General features: G+C 35.9%; 1 protein-coding gene across 1 annotated transcript in view; it reads right to left on the bottom strand.

Moving 5' to 3' along the window:
* LOC121390428 (probable cation-transporting ATPase 13A3) overlaps positions 1 to 24,261 on the bottom strand; it is an 86,508-nt gene that overhangs the window by 6,329 nt on the left and 55,918 nt on the right. Inside the window, 13 exon segments of the mRNA XM_041522239.1 lie at positions 1,803 to 1,891; positions 2,794 to 2,939; positions 4,611 to 4,761; positions 5,514 to 5,586; positions 7,626 to 7,722; positions 8,753 to 8,905; positions 10,087 to 10,166; positions 11,035 to 11,142; positions 15,741 to 15,913; positions 16,468 to 16,592; positions 21,471 to 21,591; positions 23,511 to 23,676; positions 24,151 to 24,261. Of these exon segments, the coding sequence (XP_041378173.1) occupies positions 1,803 to 1,891; positions 2,794 to 2,939; positions 4,611 to 4,761; positions 5,514 to 5,586; positions 7,626 to 7,722; positions 8,753 to 8,905; positions 10,087 to 10,166; positions 11,035 to 11,142; positions 15,741 to 15,913; positions 16,468 to 16,592; positions 21,471 to 21,591; positions 23,511 to 23,676; positions 24,151 to 24,261 (1,593 nt within the window).

Here is a 24,261-nt window from a genome sequence, read left to right on the forward strand (position 1 = left end):
AATTAACTAGAAAATATTTTTGGCACTCGTCCTTTCGCAATATTGTTGAGAGTCATGTGATACAGAAAAAACATCTACAGCAGGACTCGTACTGGAAACTATTACTCTTACTCTAGAGCAGTAAGAGACCTTTTATGGTAACTTTTTAAAACATTTTGAAGCTTTTAACGTCTAACAAGTTCACTGTTTAATCAGAAAGAAAGAAAAACATGTTTTATTTAACAACACACTCAACACATTTTATTTACGGTTATATGGCATCAGACATATGGTTAAGGACCACACAGATATTGAGAGAGGAAACCCGCTGTTGCCACTTCATGGGCTAATGTTTTCAATAAGCAGCAAGGGATCTTTTATATGCACCATCCCACAGTCAGGGTAGTACATACCACAGCCTTTGATATACCAGTCGTGGTGCACTGGCTGGAATGAGAAATAGCCCAATGGGCCCACTGACGGGGATCAATCCCACACTGACCGCGCATTGAGCGAATGCTGTACCACTGGGCTACGTCCCACCCCTTTGTTTAATCAGTGGCGTTGTCTTCTACCACCACACAGGTTACTCCTGATCAACAGCAGCAAGGGATCTTTTTATGTGCATTTTACCAGTGACGTTTTGAAAAGGTTTTGAAGCTTTTAGTAGCTAACAAAGTCTTGTTTCAACAGTGGGTATGTGTCTTATTAATTATAATTAATTATGTAATTATAGCTGCAATACTTCATTCACAAAACGAGAAAAACACTTTTCTTCATATGATCAGCAAGGGCTCTGGTAAATACACTTTCAACTGATAAGAAGGCACAGCCTCTAATTCATTAAAAATTTGTTTTGTTTAACGACACCACTAGAGCACATTGATTAATTAATCATTGACTATTGGATGTCAAACATTTGGTAATTATACTCATAGTCAACAGAGGAAGCCCGCTACATTTTCTTAATGCAGCAAGGGATATTTTTATATTATATTAACTTTCCACAGACAGGAAAGCTCATACCATGGCCTTTGTTCAGTTGTGGTGCACTGGTTGAAACAAGAAAAAGCCCAATCAGCTGAATGGATCACTGAGGTGATTCGATCTTGTGATGCAAGCAATTCAGGCAAGAGCTCAACCGACTGAGCTAAACCCCTCCCCTCTCATTTACTACCCATCTGGTGAACGTCTGGGTGTGTCGTTCACATTTACTACCCACCTGGTGAATGTCTGGGTGTGTCGTTCACATTTACTACCCACCTGGTGATCGTCTGGGTGTGTCGTTCACATTTACTACCCACCTGGTGAACGTCTGGGTGTGTCGTTCACATTTCCTACCCACCTGGTGAACGTCTGGGTGTGTCGTTCACATTTACTACACACCTACACACCTGGTGAATATCTGGGTGTGTCGTTCACACTTACTACACACCAACAGATGCCTATTAGTTGCTATATGTTATTTTAGTAAGCAACATCATCTTTGCTGGTCTGAGCTCTGTGCATTCGTATGTCTTGTCAAGTTATGTTAGAAGTAATTGTCAATTACTATAGTAACTGTTACTCAAAGGTGGGCAATTAATAAAATACCACACTTGTTTTTGATAGATATATATATTTTTTAAACTCATGAACTTCCCATGGTATCTGTCCTCACTTTTGTTCGGTCAGATACTAAATAGGGAAGTTCACTCATTTCGCAAAAATTATATCTAGCGAAACCGAGTGTTGTATTGTATATATATATCAAATGTGGAATTCTGACTGAAATGGTCATCATGTAAAATACCACTTCAAAGCCAAACTACAATAAATATTACCTCCATAAAGTCAGCAAAGCCATCAGTAGGATAGATGGTCAACCAAGCAGATAGAGCAGCACATAGGGCAATGTTGCCGAGGAATAAGTCTAAAAATTATCAAACAAATGAATGAATGAAACTAAATAAATAAATAAACTGATCCAGTAAATGAAGAAATAATTAGTGAATTAATATTCCCAATTAGTCTAGTTCTTCATGGAAATTTTTTTAACATTTTAAAAAATTAAAAAAACAAACAATTCATACCATGTTTTTTAAAGTAGGTATTGAAATGGACATTATAACTAGTTTCACTAGTCTAGGACATGCAGTTTGTGAAACGTAACAACTATATCTTGTCTTTTGACTGCATCAAGTAAAAAGGGTTTTTGTTTTGTTTTTTCTTTTCGTTTTGTTTTTGTTAGTTTGGTTTTTTGTTTAATGACATCACTAGAGCACATAGATTTACTAATCACTGGCTATTGAATATCAAACATTTGGTAATGTTGACATAGTCTTAAGAGAGGAAACCCTCTACATTTTCCATTAGTAGCAAGGGATCTTTTATATGCACCATCCCACAGACAGGATAGAACATACCACAGCCTTTGATATACCATTCCTATTTCCCTGTGCACTGGCTGGAATGAGAAATAGCCCAGTGGGCCCACTGACGGGGATCGATCCCAGACCGACTGCGCATGACATAAGTGTTTTACCACGGGACTACGTCCCATTCCACTTTGACTGCATCAAGATAAGACAATAAATAAATAAATGAATGAATGAATGAATGATTGAATGATTGAATGAATGAATGAATGAATGAATGAATGAATGAATGAATAAAAATAAACAATATTATTGGAATATTGGTGTATTTGGGGGAAATGTAACATGATACTGAACTTAAATATGTTTTTCAGTTAACTGTTTGTTATTCATGCATATAATGACAATCACACAAAAAAGGTATATGACCATTGAATCTACCAGAAGATTTGCTTACAATTAGAAAATATAGTCCGCCGGAATGGAGCACCCTTTGAGAATGCAACTGCCAAGATGGTGTACTGGAACGTTGAAATGAGGAAGACGGCAGAATTCTCATAACACTGGTAGTCATCATCCTCATTGGGATGAAAGGGAACAAACCTGAAAGAGAAGCATTATTATTACCATATGGTTAAAAATATCTTGGTACATATCGACTGGTGCACTACAACCTTACAGGAACCTCAACCAAACAAGCTGAGTGATATAAATTAAGATCGATTATAGGTAATAAATAGGATATTAAACTCGCTATCATTTCATATCATGATTATGTCCCTTGTGAAATAATTTTCATTGTCACTTGCTAAAGCTTGTGACAACTGAAAATTATTTCACTTAGTAAAAAACATGATACTAAATCAAAGCTCGTTTTAATATCCTATAAGATGTGACTATACAGTGAACATAGCTCACAGAATATGAACATGTGACTGGACACATTGAATGTAGCTCACAGAATATAGTAACATGTGACTGTATACAGTGAACATAGCTCACAGAATATGAACATGTTACTGGACACATTGAATGTAGCTCAATGAACATGTTACTGGACATATTGAATGTAGCTCACAGAATATATTAACATGTTACTGGACATACCTGTATTGAATGTAGCTCACAGAATATTAACATGTTACTGGACATATTGAATGTAGCTCAATGAACATGTTACTGGACATATTGAATGTAGCTCACAGAATATATTAACATGTTACTGGACATACCTGTATTGAATGTAGCTCACAGAATATTAACATGTTACTGGACATATTGAATGTAGCTCACAGAATATATAAATATTGAATGTAGCTCACAGAATATTAACATGTTACTGGACATGTTGAATGTAGCTCATAGAATATATTAACATGTTAATGGACACATTGAATGTGACTGTACACATAATATTAACATGTTAATGGACACATTGGATGTAGCTCACAGAATATTAACATGTTACTGGACATATTGAATGTAGCTCAAAGAATATATTAACATGTTAATGGTCACATTGAATGTGACTGTACACATAATATTAACATGTTAATGGCCACATTGAATGTAGCTCACAGAATATTAACATGTTACTGGACATATTGAATGTAGCTCACAGAATATATTAACATGTTAATGGACACATTGAATGTGACTGTACACATAATATTAACATGTTAATGGACACATTGAATGTAGCTCACAGAATATTAACATGTTACTGGATACGATTTGATACCCATGTAGTTTTACCCTTGGCAATGACAATTCTTTTTACATTTAGTACTCAATGTACACTTAAGCACACCTTCCTAAGGCTATCAAATATACATCTGACTTAACAGCCACTGAAAAAGTTAAAAGTTTGTTTTGTTTAACAACACCACTAGAACATATTGATTTATTAATCATCGGCTTTGGATGTCAAACAATTGGTAATTTTGACAAATAGTCTTAAGGGAGTGAAAATGCTACATTTTTCCATTTGTAGCAATGGATCATTTATATGCACCATCCCACAGACAGGAAAGCACATACCATGGCCTTTGATATACCATTTGTGGTGCTCTGGCTAGAACGAGAAATAATAGGTTATAGAATGTGCATTAAATGGAATATTGTTTTCAGTCTTTCTCACCAATGTCTCTGACCTGAAGGAAGGGGTGGGACATAAAAAGAAAAAAAGGTTTGATTGGGGAGTGGGAGGAATGCCCCCCCCCCCCCCCCCCCCCCATATCCCTAACAGCCACTGACAGAAAGTGATCATCTCACCAGGGTTGTTTCTGGATGTCGATGAAACAATAAACCTGCACAGCGGTCTGGATGACGACGTGGATGATGAGGGACAGAATGGGCCCTGCAGCCAACAGACTGATGGGTGGCAGCTCCTTTGCCAGCTGCGGGTACGGGCCCGTTCGGCCATCTACAACGGGAAACATATTTTATAAACTAAAACTAAACATGCAGACAAGAAAAAGAACACAAAATGGACAGATTGATGGAACTGGATTGATGGATGAACAGACAGACAAACATTATGAAGGGTCCATGGGAATAACATGTTATGTCACACTATGGTAAGGTGATATTTTTTAATCTTAACATTTACAACTCTGCAATCATGGAATATTTATGCCAAAGAAAGCATAATTTACCAACTACATGTACTTTTAATGGCATACCATAATTATATAGGTTTTTAATGGCATACCATAATTATATAGGTTTTTAATTTAGATAATCATTGTTTGTTTGGTTTAACACCACCACTAGAGGACACTGATTTAGAGAAATATATTTCAGAATTGGAAATATAAAAAATAAAAAATTGAATTAGCACTTTTAATAAGCTTTTGCACGATTTTTGGTAAAGAAAAACAATGTAAAAGCAAAACCTACCAACTTGCTCCCTATGTTTTCTGTCCCATACCAACTAGTAATGAAATGATCTTGAACCCCACCACTACCCCAAAAACCCTACAGGGTCGTGAAAAGTAGGGATTTATTTGATCACAATTAAGGGACTGGGAAAACAAATATAGTGTTAGTGTGAGCTTTTAATTCAAGATCAAGGACAGATAGAACATTTGGGTAGCACTACAATCAACAACTGCATTGAAGTGTGGAGTTTATCCATCCCTGTTAAATGGTGGAATAGAGAAGATGGTTACTCACAAGTGATGCTGAGAGTGGTGATGGTGAAGAGATCAATAAACAAGAACTCGTAGTCTGTCAGGTTAGCACCAATCTGAAGAAAAGTAAAAATACCTGCAATTAAAAACTTCACCAGTCTGAAGAAAAGTCAGAATACCTGCAATTAAAAACTTCACCAGTCTGAAGAAAAGTCAGAATACCTGCAATTAAAAACTTCACCAGTCTGAAGAAAAGTCAGAATACCTGCAATTAAAAACTTCACCAGTCTGAAGAAAAGACAGAATACCTGCAATTAAAAACTTCACCAGTCTGAAGAAAAGTCAGAATACCTGCAATTAAAAACTTCACCAATCTGAAGAAAAGTCAGAATACCTGCAATTAAAAACTTCACCAATCTGAAGAAAAGTCAGAATACCTGCAATTAAAAACTTCACCACTCTGAAGAAAAGTCAGAATACCTGCAATTAAAAACTTCACCAGTCTGAAGAAAAGACAGAATACCTGCAATTAAAAACTTCACCAATCTGAAGAAAAGTCAGAATACCTGCAATTAAAAAGTTCACCAATCTGAAGAAAAGTCAGAATACCTGCAATTAAAAACTTCACCTACATTAAGCTGATTCGGTGTCATTGATAGCTGCTTACATAGATCAAATGAATGCATGTTTAAAAATTACAATTAAGTATGATTTCTTCATTATATTTTATGGACTGCAGGACAAACGTTATAATAGGTTAATGACAGATGGGAAATTTTGCAGTTTCCGATTTAATTATTACCTTCACGGATAAACCTGATAACGTAAAAAGTTAAAGTTTGTTTTGTATTATGACACCACTAGAGCACATTGTTTTATTAATAATCAGCTACTGGATGTCAAACATCGGGTATTTTGATATATCGTCTTAGAGAGGAAACCCGCTACATTTTTCCATTAGTAAAACGAGATAATTATCCAATATAAGAGAACAGACACAAGTTGTGTGATAATTACCCATTATTACACATCAGTGTAAGATATTGCTCATGTCATAACAATCACTCAGTATCTAACTAGTGTAATATTGACGTGACATGAGCGTGACATAGATCACTTGCTGACCCAATTCATAGAAAAATAATGTGCAATAGGTCTCGACATCTGCTTACATTTGTGTTGCGGCTTGTTTGCAGTTGGTTTGTAATAAATAAAATACTAAACTAGCTTGCCAGTCATACCATTTTTATGAAACTCGCTTTCGCTCGTCAGATACCAAAACTGTTCACTCGTTTCATAAAAATGGTATGACAGGCAACCTCGTTTAGTATTCTATATTTATTACACACCAGTGTAAGATATTGATCATGTCATAACAATCACTCAATATCTAACTGGTGTAATATTGGCTTTCGCTCTTCAGATACCAAAACTGTTCACTAGTTTCATAAAAATGGTAAGACAGGCAAGCTCGTTTAGTATTCTCTATGTATAAGAGGAGAACAGACACAAGCTATGTGATATTTACCCAGTACAACAGGAGAACAGACACAAGCTGTGTGATAATTACCCAGTATTAGAGGAGAACAGACACAAGCTATGTGATATTTACCCAGTATAAGAGGAGAACAGACACAAGCTGTGTGATAATTACCAAGTACAAGAGGAGAACAGACACAAGTTGTGTGATATTTACCCAGTATAAGAGGAGAACAGACACAAGTTGTGTGATAATTACCAAGTACAAGAGGAGAACAGACACAAGTTGTGTGATATTTACCCAGTATAAGAGGAGAACAGACACAAGTTGTGTGATAATTACCCAGTATAAGAGGAGAACAGACACAAGTTGTGTGATAATTACCCAGTATAAGAGGAGAACAGACACAAGTTGTGTGATAATTACCCAGTATAAGAGGAGAACAGACACAAGTTGTGTGATAATTACCCAGTATAAGAGGAGAACAGACACAAGTTGTGTGATAATTACCCAGTATAAGAGGAGAACAGACACAAGTTGTGTGATAATTACCCAGTATAAGAGGAGAACAGACACAAGTTGTGTGATATTTACCCAGTATAAGAGGAGAACAGACACAAGCTGTGTGATAATTACCCAGTATAAGAGAACAGACACAAGCTGTGTGATAATTACCCAGTATAAGAGGAGAACAGACACAAGCTGAGTCAGACTGTAGCAGGCCATGTACTTGAAGATCCCAAACGAGGTCACAAGTGCACATCGTCCTTCCCTGAAAATAGAAAAATAAAAAAAATTGTAAAATGTTCAGAATTATTTTATTTGGAATCCTCTGTATTCACTGTTTTTCTTCATCAACATACATGTAGTATAGTCCTCTTTGTGGATTTTCACAACAACAAGTACCTATTTTCTAGTCATTTCCTCCTAAATTTATTATATTAACTTCAGAGCAATTTGGTTTCTATTTTTAGAGTTTGTGACTAGACTGATCAGAAATAAAATTAAAATGGCTGAAATATTGAATACCATAACATATCTAGAGTTGATACTATTTATCTTTTGAGTTTGTTCAAACATGTTTATACAGTGAAAGCAAACTGGGATACATTATTAAATGAGTTAGAATATAAGTGGTATTTAATGGACACAATTGTAGTATTCTATTTCTTACATATGCTTAAAATCTATTTTAAAAAACTCCACCTTTTGAAACTAAAATATGTGTAAAATGCTTGTTCATCATCAAATAGATGTGGTGTTAGTAAAGTTTGTTTTTAAAAACTGTGTTTTTAACAGAGTATATATTATATAGCAAATGAACTGATTTTTTGGGGGTGTGGGGTGTGGGGGTGTTATTGGCTTAAATGTTATTTCCCCAACTGATTTTGATCATGTTTTTTAGTTTCTGAAATACTTTTTTTTTTTTTAAAGTAAATCATCTTGTAATGATTAAAGGCATACTGCCACATATTTAAGGACCTTATTTTTCTCAAAATGATAATAAATTACATTAATTTTTGACAATGAAATCTAGCTATTGCATCACCATAACTGAACCATGGTAGAAAGAAATCCATGTCAACCCTTTTGGCAATTTTAGTGTTTGAATTATGGACCATTCAATTATTTGTAAAAAATATCCTTAATAAGTGGAGTGTGGTGGTTACGTAGATGGTTGAATAAAGTACTGTTAGGGACAAATCAAATGTATATATTTTTTCAGGTAATACTTTGTTGAGCCATTTAATAGGTCAGTGGTCTGTGACAATATGCCTTTAACATGTAAGTAGGTAACTCACTTGATGACGGTGGGGACGCACTCGATGGTTGGAACTTTAGAAGTGAAAGGTGAAGCCACGGACGCTTCGGCCTCGGACAGTGAGATTCCAGTGTGGGCCATTTTCAGTGCTCCACAGTCGTTCGCTCCATCACCACACATACCAACGTAGTAGCTGGGAAAGACATTCAAAACAATTTTAAAAAGCAAGCTTGTAACTGAGAAACTAGCATATTTAGTTACACATTTCAGTAAATATCATTTTAAAACCAAATTACAGGAATAATGTGCTTACCAACAGTGTCATATTTATAATCATTATTCAGTTATTCAGACAATACTATTTATTCTGAATCAATAAAGTGATGTCGTTGCAAAGGACCGTATCAATTCATAAACGTTTGCTCTGGACTTGATTAACCTTCTGACTACTGCAGGCGAGATATCTCGCCCGACGTCACGTCAGTTGATATACTGTACACTGTATACAGTGCATTCCCCAATTCATATTTCCCGCCATTTTGCACACGACACTCACCGGAAACGGAAATATAATTAAAGAAAAAAGATTTTGTTTCAAAATGGTGGCTTTTGTTATTTTTTCAATTGAAAATACCTTGAAATTTTGAGTTCAAAAAGTGGTTTTCGGCAAGTATGTTCGCTTGACAACAATGGCGGCACGTCGCGGTCATTTTCAGGGATCGATAGCTGATTGTGACAGCTAATTTGATAATAAATTTGATCGTTTACCAACAACGAAAATTACCAAATATTGCAATATGAATCTTAGTTCGGGTTTTAAAAAAAATTCTGGTCAGAAAACCACTGTTATCGGGAATAATGGACATAAATACTGGACAGCTGGCCACAAATGCCCATAAGTAAATGCAACTTTTTCGATTTTTTGCCTAATTTTAATCACCATTAGCCGATCTAAAATAATAAAAATTACAAAAAAAGACACGAAAATAATACTTACCGATTCATATATGAACTTTATTTCATGTATTTATAAAACATTTAAGTGAATATATGTGAGTAAAAATTATAAACTTGTACCCACTCAACGTGGTTTTTGTTAAAAATTAATCCAGTAGTCTAATGGTTAACGAGTGAAAACTAAATGTTGAGAATCACTAATGAGTGAATTAGCCGTTACATATTATTGCCTATTGTTACGTATTATTATCTATTGTCGTTTCTGATTTCATGAAAGATTTTCAACCCATACTAAAATGTACAAGGTTGCCAAGATGAGATCAAAACACTGACAAACCACTATTCGCTTGTGACATAAATCATTTGCTCTCACGATTATTGCTAATGAACAAAAATAATGACACTAGCTTCACCTACCCAAGAATCTGTAGCAATTCAACCAGCTGAGCTTTTTGCTCTGGCCCCATACGAGCAAACACAGTGCCTCTTACAACAATCTGAAAATAAATACAAAACAAACCAAAACCTACATTACCATTAGGACAGTCACAGTAACAATGACTTCGTTTGCTAAAATCTCACAAATACACACAATTACAAGAAAGAAAGAAGTGTTTTATTTAACGACGCACTCAACACATTTTATTTACGGTTATATGGCGTCAGACATATGGTTACGGACCACACAGATTTTGAGAGGAAACCCGCTGTCGCCACTACATGGGCTACTCTTCCGAATAGCAGCAAGGGATCTTTTATTTGCGCTTCTCACAGGCAGGATAGCACAAACCATGGCCTTTGTTGAACCAGTTATGGATCACTGGTCAGTGCAAGTGGTTTACACCTACCCATTGAGCCTTGCGGAGCACTCACTCTGGGTTTGGAGTCGGTATCTCGATTAAAAATCCCATGCCTCGACTGGGATCCAAACCCAGTACCTACCAGCCTGTAGACCGATGGCCTAACCACGACGCCACCGAGGCCGGTACAATTACAAGAATGAAAGTTAAAGTTAAAGTTTGTTTTGTTTTGTTTAACAACACCACTAGAGCACATTGATTTATTAATCATCGGCTATTGGATGTCAAACATTTTGACATTTCAGTTCAATATCTTGAAGCACTGTGAAGAAAGTCCACAAAACCAAATGTGGGACAGGCGGACAGACAGACAGACAGACAGACAGACAGGGTGGAGACAAAACCTATAGTTCCCTGTTTGGACCAGTAGGTGACTCATAACAAAAACACGAGAACAGAACAACGGTTCCCAAGAAATACTGTGTTCTGCGTGAGAATGATGTGAAACCTATGATGGAACTAAACTGGTTTTCCAGTTCTTCATTATAGCGCAACATTAACCAACCTTCGAGAGGATGTCCGGCATGTATCGTTTGATCACCTCCCATGACTTGCCTGTAATGGCAAAGTGGAATCGGTGGTTATCCTCGTCAATTCTGATCGACGTGTCACCCTGAAAGAGCAAAACGATGTCTTAGTGCTGTAATATTGCATACCAAAAGTGTAGACGGCTAGTTATTTCATATATACTCACGAAAAAAAGTTCCTGTGCATCATTAAAATTTCAGGACTTATATTTTTAAAATTTTAAAATTTACATAGATGTACAGGTGATGCGCCAGTTCCGGATCACTTCAAACAAAATTGTGAATTCTGTCAACATGCACGCGTATGACTTTAAAAGAAATTCTTGGTAATAAAGATAATCAACCATATAAATAAACAGTGATATAAAATGTAAATTTAGGTAAACATTTGGCACCAAAAACAGTGTTGTTGGAGCTGGCGTACTTACACCAGTTGCGGATCACTTTGTCCAGTTCCGGATCACTTTCGAAAAATAGAGGCTTACGCCTTCAAAAACACTATTTCCAACATGTTAGCACTTTCAGCACGTTCGTGGATCCTGCCGGACATATTTTATGATCATTTGCAACTCCATAGGGTTCCCATCCTCCTGATTACGCCCCTAATTAGCAATTTCTAAAATCGATTGAAAATCAACGATGGCGTCCCATGACGTGTGTCAAAAGTAAAGGTGCGCGATCCTTATTATTTTCGTTGTGTACTTTCAACAAGTTGAATTATATTTGATTTCTGGCATTCTAGTATATAATAATAATAATAATTAATATTATTATTACTAATAATAAATAATTGTTTTCATTTATTATCGTATATATCAATAATAATAATAATGATAATAATAATAATAATAATAATAATAATAATAATAATAATAATATAATTATTATTATTATTATTATTATTATTATTATTATTATTATACTGATGACTTTTAAAAGTCACATTTTCTTTGTGAAAGGAACAAAGGCTTGAAAATAGAAAGAAATGACATTGCAAAATATCAACTTTGGGACTGTTTAGTATTTATCATAATACAGGGGCGGATTATGCTTTAGGTGTGTGGGGGGGGAGGGGGGTCCGAAATTATAACTTTTACAGGTTATCTACGTGGTGGGGTTTTTTTTTTTTTTTTTAGCCGGATATAATCCGCCCCTGTTTAAATATTAAAATTAAGCAAATAATTGTGAAGCAGGACGGTTAGACCCCTTGTTAATAATGATAAATATTAATATAGTGACACACACAAAACAGTCACAAAAGAAAATTATTAATTATTATTTTTGACGTGTTGTTCCATTTGCCCTTTTCTGGTTAGTCTCCCACCCCCCGCAAAATAATTCCTGGATCTACTCCTGAATACAGAATTATTTTCAACGACGGTCTAAAGGCTAGGGCTAGCTCAGATTGACCGTGTGAATACACAGATCAGTGGCCGATTGACTCTCCTGCATCAGAATGCAATTGTGTAAAACAAAAATTCCACTGAAAAAAATAATCCACCCTATAGTGGTACAGACTGCATGTTTAAATGCGAATTATAATTAAGCCGAATAAGAGATTTTCACTTCGTTGACAAAACCAAATAGAGGACCCCTTCCCCCTCTCTGCCAAAATCGAGTAGTCGAGTATGCGAAAAGCACGTGCAATGGCACATGCAAAACAAGACCAATGGCGGTGGCATGGTTTTATAAAGGTCCTCATGTCAAACTTGTGCCGATTCTTTTCTTTGTACAGTAAACTTTTTTTTTCTTTTTTTTTTCAGTCGATCAATCAAGCAAGCAATAGGGGTGGACGGCTCTCACACTGGGGGGGGGGGGGGGGGCAACATTACTGAATAGTATTATGGGGCAAATGCAAAGACACGTGTGCAGCGATTTTAGCGATTCTAGACTGGCGATCTAACAGGTCATACGGGCTCTTATTTTTGTAGGGGGCAGGGCAGACTGATTTTTGCCCGAATTAAACGAAAATGGAATTTTAAAAAACTACATTTTATTTATATTAGCCATATTTGTGAATGACTGCGTACGAATGGCTAATTACATGTAGGCTTACAAATGTAACGTGAGAGACAAGTGGACAAACACTTAAAATCGTAGTTTCAGTTTATAAAATACGTGTCTTTACATTATATACATATTGTCATTACCTGTAGAAAACAAAAATAATACAAGAAAAATAGGTGGAACTACAACGATTAATATAATATTTTGTAGAGGATGACTGGCCATGGGACGAACAGTCTAGGGCTACTATGACATGGGCCCCGAGACATACAGAGTCGAATTATTATGAACTAGTTGTTAAAATGACGAATCAAGAGAGGTTTAAGAAGAAAATAATAATTATTATTATCATCATCATCATCATTGTTATAAAGGAAGGGGGGAAAAGTGGGAGAACAAAATTCCACCGTGTTCAACGTTTTTGAGTCTTAAGATAAACCCTGCGTTCATCGCCCCATCTAGCGGCAGTTACAACGTAAATACTTCCGTTTTGTGAGTGATCCGCAACTGGCGTATCAAGTGTGTCCCCTTTGAGGAGTTACAGTAAGTCGTTTGTAGCATCACTTTTCATAAAACTAGTCATGCACAATCTATATATGTTTCCCCTACTCGTACTATAAAATTTCAAAGGATATAAAAAGAAAAACATCAAAAACTTCATCTCTCTTTGTAAACGTCTTCTTTTTTTCATGTCGTCTGCTCGTGTAAAGTTTTAATAGTAGTTATGTATCGCTGTCCAAAATAAAACCAAGACTATATACTGTTACAGTTATTTTACGTACAATTTCAAGAAACATGTATTATTTGTTAGAATATTTGTTTAATGAAATTTACACAGAAACGACTAAAAATTGAATATACCGACAGACTGATCGGTAACTACAGATGATCCGGAACTGGCGCATCACCTGTACTATTTATCTGTTAAAAGTACGGTGATCCTCTCCTGCCTTCTGAACCTGAAGTACTGTCTACACAATGCTTGGTGCGCCATTGGTGATGATGTAACAGAACAACGTACTGATGTACGGTCATGGTCGTACTTTGTTATCACCTAATCGGTTGCGTTCAGTTCTTCCACTGATTGGCCTTAACTTAGAGATGCATTAGGATGTTAAATGTATCATTTCCAAATGATTCCATATGTGCACCCGCTTAATACTGACGATTTGCTGACGTGGCGTCACGTGTCGATTCCCTAAACATAGAAGATCTCTAGTACCCCTAAACTGTCGAGAACATCTCCTCAGATATTGCATAGTGTTCTGATAAACACCAATGAATACCAAAATTAGTAGCAACAGCGTTTGTGCCGTTCTAACCTCAATCATACCCATCGTTCGAAGGAGTCCATTTTCTGGGAGGCATGGCATCACACTGACGACGATCAGATACCAACAAAAATATTTTCTGAGTGATGAGAATCCATACAATAGTTTTAAAGTCCAATGATAAGAAAAATGACGTCAAACAGGAGCACGTGACCAAGAATGCTAGTAATGCAACGTGTGATCACAAAGTATGAATTGCTCGTGCAATTAACAGGACACCGCTGGAATATCGACGGGAGTGATTACACTTTCAGTTACTGAAATTTTTATAACCAGATTTCAAGTAAATTATATTCTATATGCAATCATTTGGTGCACAGGAACTTTTTTCCGCGAGTATATATATATACACGAGTTAAAATTGGAGAAAACTTGGAGTGTTTTCTTTTTTATAGATAAATCACCTGTCCTCAAACTAGTGCATATTTTCCTAAGGATAGTAGTCTAGTCCGAACATCCCAACCGCCAATGGGATGGCCTAAGATTCTTCACTTGACTGTAACTTCCTTCTTTTTCTTTCATTCTTATGCACTAGTTTGAGGACAGGTGATGTTGAAAAGAAATATTTCTATTGAGTGAATAAAATGAATGAATGGATGGATGAATACATGTACACCAGTACTAATTACATATGAATATAATTAAATTACATACATGTACAATGGCAAAAAGTATTTATTAACAGGTAACAAGAATTCTGCAAAATTACATGTCTCAGCTACCATAAAATTTCAGGGCGCAGTAACAAACATCGACAAGTGCAATTATAAATCAAGTTTCACTGGCCTAGGACTTATAGTTTGTAAAAAAACATCTAAATGCAAAACCTTAATGTTAAACTTTAACGTAAAACTTGATGCTGCCACCGCCAGCAAAAAAGTAACACCTGAAAACTGCTGCACATCAAGTAAAAACTAAATCAGTGCACATCTGTATGGTAGTAATGTGTTATATCTGACTTTGATGAGCAACAGTTTGTTAGTTACAATATCTGACTTTGATGACAACAGTTTGTTAGCTACAATATCTGACTTTGATGACAACAGTTTGTTAGTTACAATATCTGACTTTGATAAGCAACAGTTTGTTAGTTACAATATCTGACTGATGACAACAGTTTGTTAGTTACAATATCTGACTTTGATAACAGTTTGTTAGTTACAATATCTGACTTTGGTAACAGTTTGTTAGTTACAATATCTGACTTTGATAACAGTTTGTTAGTTACAATATCTGACTTTGATAACAGTTTGTTAGTTACAATATCTGACTTTGATAACAGTTTGTTAGTTACAATATCTGACTGATGACAACAGTTTGTCAGCTACAATCACGATGAGTCTCACCATTGTCGTAACCTCCTCCACCTTCGTCTCTCGGTCATCAGCATACACAAACTCTATCTCCGGCTGCAATTTCAACTCTTGTGGTGGGTATGCCTGAACGAGAATGATGCGGTCAGTCTTGTCCACCATACCACACTCTCGAGCCACACTCAGCGCTGTCAACATGTTATCACCTAATTCAAAACACGTTAAAATTAGGCATGTCAGTCCCAGGCCTATAGAATTAACAACAATAAATACTTCCAGGCCAGATGTGGATACTTGTACAATCTAATGTTGATAATTTTGCACTTGAAAGTGATTGTGACTTGTTAATGTTAGCTAGTGGTTAGTATCAACTTGATTATGTCACTACAGATGGTAATAGCCATCTATAATTTAATTTTCCCTTCCTATGTTTATTCTTAATGGCATCAGTAAATTATATAAGAAACATCTAGCATCAAAGGTTCAATTATTGCAACTTTAAATAATAACACTATTATTGGCAAGGCAAGTGAATTTTTATCGTAAAATACTTATTTCATAATTACCTATGACTAATGGGCTTACTTTTAATTTCATTTTGTACAATGAATAAAAAGGGATTTTACTGCGAAGTTTCAAACACACTTAGATAAATTGCGTGTAGTTTTTTAAAATATGGTTTGGCGAGCTTAGAAAATGAAAAGCACTTGCAGCCATTGGCTCAATGAATTCCAGTTGACTGTACAGAGATAAGACCTACCAGTGACCATGACGTTTCGGATGTTTGCCTCTCGAAGAACTTGGATCACTGGAGCAGTCTCAGGCTTCAGACAGTTCTCCATAATCAGCAGACCAAGAAAATTCAAATCTTTCTCAACCTGCTCCCTGAACAAAACAAATACACAAAGCTTTCTCAACCTGGTCCCTGAACAAAACAAATACACAAATCTTTCTCAACCTGGTCCCTGGACAAAACAAATACACAAATCTTTCTCAACCTGGTCCCTGGACAAAACAAATACACAAATCTTTCTCAACCTGGTCCCTGGACAAAACAAATACACAACACAAATCTTTCTCAACCTGGTCCCTGAACAAAACAAATACACAAATCTTTCTCAACCTGGTCCCTAACAAAACAAATACACAAATCTTTCTCAACCTGGTCCCTGGACAAAACAAATACACAAATCTTTCTCAACCTGCTCCCTGGACAAAACAATACACAAATCTTTCTCAACCTGGTCCCTGGACAAAACAAATACACAAATCTTTCTCAACCTGCTCCCTGGACAAAACAAATACTCAAATCTTTCTCAACCTGCTCCCTGAACAAAAACAAATACACAAATCTTCCTCAACCTGGTCCCTGAACAAAAACAAAACAAATACACAAATCTTTCTCAACCTGGTCCCTGAACAAAACAAATACACAAATCTTTCTCAACCTGGTCCCTGGACAAAACAAATACACAAATCTTTCTCAACCTGCTCCCTGGACAAAACAAATACACAAATCTTTCTCAACCTGCTCCCTGAACAAAAACAAATACACAAATCTTCCTCAACCTGGTCCCTGAACAAAAACAAAACAAATACACAAATCTTTCTCAACCTGGTCCCTGAACAAAACAAATACACAAATCTTTCTCAACCTGGTCCCTGGACAAAACAAATACACAAATTTTTCTCAACCTGGTCCCTGGACAAAACAAATACACAAATCTTTCTCAACCTGGTCCCTGGACAAAACAAATACACAAATCTTTCTCAACCTGCTCCCTGAACAAAAACAAATACACAAATCTTTCTCAACCTGCTCCCTGAACAAAACAAATACACAGATCTTTCTCAACCTGGTCCCTGAACAAAACAATACACAAATCTTTCTCAACCTGGTCCCTGAACAAAACAAATACACAGATCTTTCTCAACCTGGTCCCTGAACAAAACAATACACAAATCTTTCTCAACCAGGTCCCTGAACAAAACAAATACACAAATCAATCTCAACCTGGTCCCTGGACAAAACAAATACACAAATCTTTCTCAACCTGGTCCCTGGACAAAACAAATACACAAATCTTTCTCAACCTAGTCCCTGGACAAAACAAATACACAAATCTTTCTCAACCTGCTCCCTGAACAAAACAAATACATAGATCTTTCTCAACCGGGTCAGTGAACATAACAAATACACAAATCTTTCTCTATCTGGTCCCTGAACAAAAAAACATCAATGTGACATGAACCAAGGTAAATTTAATGAAAGCGACTGTAATTGTTTGATGTGTTAGTTTCATAATTTGAAAAGCCAGATTCATGTATACCTATCTCAAAGCAGTAATAATACACTGTAAAATGTTAGCTATAAACAGCGATGTGAAAAATATCACAGTTGGTGAACAATCAACAAACAATGTAAGAAAAACAAAAAATATAATAAAATTAAGTTTTTGGATTTTTTGGCCAAATTTAGGGACCGTATCATATATGATACATTAGGTTTTAAACAGTTAGTTCCCAATGTATCATATATGATACGGTGTCGAATATTTGTGCTATTTTACGATGCGATCAACATTATTTCATCCCTCTCAACTGTCGTCATTATTAGCAGACTAAAAAAACAGAACGTATTCAACAGGTGCTAATGTAAAATGTTAACCGTGTTATTTCATGTATGCCATATTTCTTCTTATAAAACGAAACTGATGAACTCCAACGAAGAAATGCAAAACATTTTCCAACTGTAAACCTGTGAAATGATCAAATCATAACAATAAACTTCTTAAAAGAATTAACAACAATAACTCCAAAGATGTGAGTTTTTAGAACTAGGTCCTATCACTGGTGAAATGCGTAAAAACAATTTCTGTCTTTGTTCAAACAGAGGTGGCATTTTTGGCATTTCACATAGCTAAAAAATGGTTTTGCTGCAGGACATAATTTGCATCGCTGGCGAGATTTGTCCCATGTTGGGAAATGGTTGTATTCGTCGCTCCGAACATCAGGTGAGACCAATTTGGAGGATTTTGGTCGTTTCACCGGTGGAGATTGGTGTAACGACCGGTCTTCCTCAGACGGACGCCCACGTTTCTTTTTCTCTTTTCCAGCACTCGTCAGTGATTGGGCACACAATGCCTGGAACTTTCTCAATCTCATGATTTTTCTCTTTTCTGTGCCAATTTCACCATGATACCTTCGGTACACAAACCAGGCATTTACCAAAGCAATGGTAACAGAATACCAGAAGAGGTATAAATACCATCGAGTCGATCACAAGTTGTACTTGTACATGGATGTGCACATGTTGAGAAGATCTATGCCACCCATAAACTTATTGTACTCTTCGACAATGGCAGGTTTGTCAACAGTTTCATATTTTTTTTCTTTTCTGTTCCAACGTCTGGCTTGTCCAACTGGGTCTGCACAAACGTATGACGATATCAGGCTGACAGGTCGGTTGTTAACCCAACGAAGACAAACCGTATTTGTTTTTTCTTCAACCATGTACTCGTAGTGCCCACGCTTGGGTTTTTTTCAGTTCCTTATCATCAGATAATTTGCAATTTTTTACCCTATTCATGCACACAGTGCCAATGTACCAAATCTTTCTTTTTTTTAATTTTTCTACAAGTGGTATAGACGAGAAGTAGTTGTCGGCAAATACTTTGAAATGCCGATCTGATGGCAAAGTATTTGTCAGCTTCTCAACTACACCTGCAGCGAGACCAAGTTCTGATTTGTCATCTTTGAAGGCTGCCTGGTACAAGTCAAAGTCATAAATATAGCCATCAGACCCCGACCTACCCCATAGCTTGAATCCCCAATTTGTGAGGTTTGTTTGGCATGTACACACGCAAATGTGACCTACCCTTGAAAGGGATAATGATTTCATCAACAGATTGGCACTCTTCTGGTGGTATAGTCATGCAGTTTTTCCGCATCGCCTCAAACCAACTTCTAATTTTCCATAATTTGTCTTCTTTCATTTTATCTGTTGCATTGTTATTGTCCTCAAAATGGAGCCTCGATAATAATTTCAGAAATCGATCCCGTGCCATAACACTAGAGATGGAACTATAAGCTACTTCCTGTTCCCAGTAGCATCGTGCATTGGGCATCTGTGCGAGCCCCATGAAAAAATATATCCCAAGCAGCTGCTCTAGTTCCTGAGGGGTGGTATTGGTAGATTTTCCCGTCTTTTTCAACACTATACTTGTTGGTTTCTTTGGCCACTGTGGCTAACATATCATCTGTAATGAACATTTTAAATAGTGAATACGGTGTTATCTCGCTGTCACTTGATGTAGGCAGTGGTGGCAATGTTGTATTACCATGGAACTTGGTATCTGATGGAGGGGTAAACATTTGCTTACACCACTTGTAATTGTTAGGTAGTGTTAGTTCATTATTAAGCAACTGTTGTAAAGGTATGTCATCATCACTGTCATAGTCGTCCGTTATTTTCTTTCTTTTATTGGATAACTCAATAAGTGGCACATCATCATCACTGTCACTATCAGTGACATGGTGATCCCCAATTAGCCAGTTAGTGTCATCTGGGTCTTCATTTTCAATTTCATTTTCATTCCCATCAATTTCACTTAAGTCGCCATCTATTATTTCAAGGGCATCTTTCAATGTAAAATGTTGCTCATTCATAATGAAATTGATGACAAAAAATCTGAAATGGAAAACAAAAATCTACTAAAAAAATATTCTTTTATTTTACTTATTTTATTTAGGCTATTTATTTATATAATTTATTATTATTATTATTATTATTATTATTATTATATAATAAAGTTCTTGTTTATAATAATACATATATATATTTTCATTATTATTGCTGTGCTATAGCATTTTTAAAACACTGGCGTGTGACTGTTTTGGAGTTTGTATTTTTGAAATTCTGGTATGAGACACTTAACTTTAGTGACGTCAAACCACGAACGCCTGACGTATCATATTTGATACGCGTAGTTTGGCGCCTTTTCCTGTACATGTTAAAATGTAAGTATCAGATTATTTCAGTTTACTGCATTCTTTGTTTATTACTACAAATATACATAGAATTTACTAATCAGTCCCACTCACCTGCGTGTTACATTTCTTTATCAAAAATTTCTTCAGATGCGAATGTAGCCCTTCTTGTTTTCGTCCATCTTTCGACACTAATTCTCAAAAAATACGATAGGTGGCACGAGTGTGCTGTACTAAATGTGATACATTAAGCATTTGTAGACAATGGTATGTTGATTGTACAAACTGTTTTATATTTGTTAATTTTAATTAACCTAATTTATTTTGCGTATCATATTTGATACAGGCGGCGCTCTAGGGTTAAGTTAGCAGGTCAAAAGAAATTTATCCTACTATGAAAAAATTATGGCCTGCTGGAAAAAAACTATAGCATGGGGTGAGAGGAGGATTTGGTATTATGTGGGGGAAATTATGACCTCCAAGATGGATTATAGAGCATTATGGAATTAAAATATTACGGAATTACGAGCTAAATAGCAGATGAAATGATCAAACAAATATCTCTCTTGAAAAAATGACCTGTGATTTTTTGGGTGGTTTCGGCTTGTGAATTTCTGTTTCACCTGCTAGGTCTGAAAAATGGACTGCTTTTCACAGGCCGCTATTTCGAGCCCAGTAGTCATGATTTAGTCCCAATACGTATCAAAGGACGACTACTAACAAAGGCCAGTAAATTTCTTCAGATCTGTCTAAGTATACAATCTGACTGCCCACCTTGTAATTCTTTGTGCTTTCACATAGTTTAACTTGGGTGATAAAGGTTTCCAGGCAAGGGCAATAACTCTGTATCCATGTTGAGTATAATCCATCAAGATATCATGGAAATTCATAGGCACTGCAAACAAAACAAGAAGTCCAATTCAGCTCAAAGAATATTATTACTTAAAATGTTTAAATATATACAAAGAGTATAAGATCATATCCATAAGTATTCAGATATGTAAAATAAATATTTAAACATATATTAACCATAATATGGTAAGGGGCCATTCACAATTATCAACATTATCATAAGTGTACAAAGAGTACACTTTTTTATGACCCCCCCCCCCCCCCCCCCCCCCCCCCCCCCGACCCCCCATAAGTGTACAAAATAAAATGTTGATTTTTTTTGTCCATCTTTTATTGGCAGTTATATTAGAATGTCACTAGCCACTGGAGTGGGCCTATCATAATCTAGAAGCCATGTTCAAGTGATTTTCTTGGGTCTTCTTTTCTTTTGCTTGTGATTGTCCTGGTTTTGATGTTTCAGGAGCTGGTATCTTGTGGGATACTTCTCATTACAAATCGGGCACTTGTGGATCTTTTCATGAGCTTCGGTTGCCTTCTCTGCTGTTTATAATAACGACAATTAGGGGGAAAATAGATTTCTCGGAAAGTTATAAATCGACATTTATTTGTATTTCTAAAAAGCGTACAGCGGCTGTTAACCCCCTCACCCCCAGCGTACGGTTTGTACGCTTATGTTAATGTTGACAATTGTGAATGACCCCTAATCTTTATATCTTTGTAAAACATTATTCTAAGTTTACCAAGGTTTTCCTAATACTGAACTGATAAACATGCGTTCAACGTATTTAACTTTATATTTGTAAATTATATATTGAATAATATTAAAAGTTTAAGTTTAACAATTCAACAAGAGCACATTGTATCATTATTCTTCAGCTATTGGTAATTTGGTAATTCCAATCTAGTCATCAGAGACAATTTTTTTATTTGCAGCAAACGATCTTTTGTATGCACTTTCCAACAGACAGGAGTGCACATACCATGGACCTTGGTATACCAACTGTGGGGCACTTTCTGGGACAGGTAAAAACACAATTGGTTCGCTGAGGAGGTTCGATCTTATGACCAAAGTCTGAGCTAAAAACCACCCTACACATTGAATAGATGCCAAGTAGAAAATGAATAACTGTAACATGAGCTAAAAACCACCCTACACATTGAATAGATGCCAAGTAGAAAATGAATAACTGTAACATGAGCTAAAAACCACCCTACACATTGAATAGATGCCAAGTAGAAAATGAATAACTGTAACATGAGTAAAAACCACCCTACACATTGAATAGATGCCAAGTAGAAAATGAATAACTGTAACATGAGCTAAAAACCACCCTACACATTGAATAGATGCCAAGTAGAAAATGAATAACTGTAACATGAGTAAAAACCACCCTACACATTGAATAGATGCCAAGTAGAAAATGAATAACTGTAACATGAGCTAAAAACCACCCTACACATTGAATAGATGCCAAGTAGAAAATGAATAACTGTAACATGAGTAAAAACCACCCTACACATTGAATAGATGCCAAGTAGAAAATGAATAACTGTAACATGAGCTAAAAACCACCCTACACATTGAATAGATGCCAAGTAGAAAATGAATAACTGTAACATGAGCTAAAAACCACCCTACACATTGAATAGAAGCCAAGTAGAAAATGAATAACTGTAACATGAGCTAAAAACCACCCTACACATTGAATAGATGCCAAGTAGAAAATGAATAACTGTAACATGAGCTTAAGCTTATGTCATCCCCCTAACATACACTATGTGCACATGTTCATGTTTTTAAAGGGCTTGGAAAAATTATTTTTAAATTCCATACCTTTCCAGGTTTTTCATAAACAAGTACAAACTCTTATTATATATAGCTTTATGTGCACACGTCACTGTTCAACTGTCAGTTATCTACAAGGCTGCCCGATGCGACTCTTGAACTATTTGCACACAGACCTGTATCAGGTTTTGAGAGACTGGTGACCATTTCTGGCGAGCCCTTCACAAACAGGTCGAAGTTGGCAGCCCCGTGTTTGCGTGTGATCACGGACATTCTCTGCAGACTGGAGGAGAAGGTGAACTGTCGGAGAATTCCAATCTCATCACCGCTTGGCTCAACAATCTGTAACAACATAAATAACTAAATGCTTTAAGCTGGACTACCAAATTTATTAGTACTTTGGTAAAAACAAAACCATCTGAAGTCAAAATGGTGATAGATCTACAAACAAATTAGCTTTTTAACGAATTCTTAATGAAATATAAGCACCAAATTAAACTTTAATTTGCATTTGGCGATTTGGTGAAGCTAAACCTTGAATTAGAGATTATGACAGAGATTATGACAGTGGTTTATTTCACATCCTAAGTAGAAATGGTGTTGTAACTTAGTGACTTAAAAAATATATTATATTGAATAATCAAGATCTTGGTGAATGTCCAGTTTATTCAGTAATTTGATTAAATCCTTCTTGTGTACAAAGATACCAGACCTTGTTCATTAATAAATATAAATATCTAAAATTATTTATGGGGTATGCATCTAAATATTTTTAAAAACCAGACATTATTTTGTATAAATTTGCAGACAACCAACCTGCCCATCAAGATAGGTCTCTGATGTGGAAAACTTTTTGTTTTTCGGATAAACAATTGTTGGAACCATCATGTCAAAACGAGTTTCTTCCTGCCCGGGTTCTTCCAAAAC

Source organism: Gigantopelta aegis, chromosome 15, assembly GCF_016097555.1.
Source record: "Gigantopelta aegis isolate Gae_Host chromosome 15, Gae_host_genome, whole genome shotgun sequence".
NCBI classification, from domain to species: domain Eukaryota; kingdom Metazoa; phylum Mollusca; class Gastropoda; order Neomphalida; family Peltospiridae; genus Gigantopelta; species Gigantopelta aegis.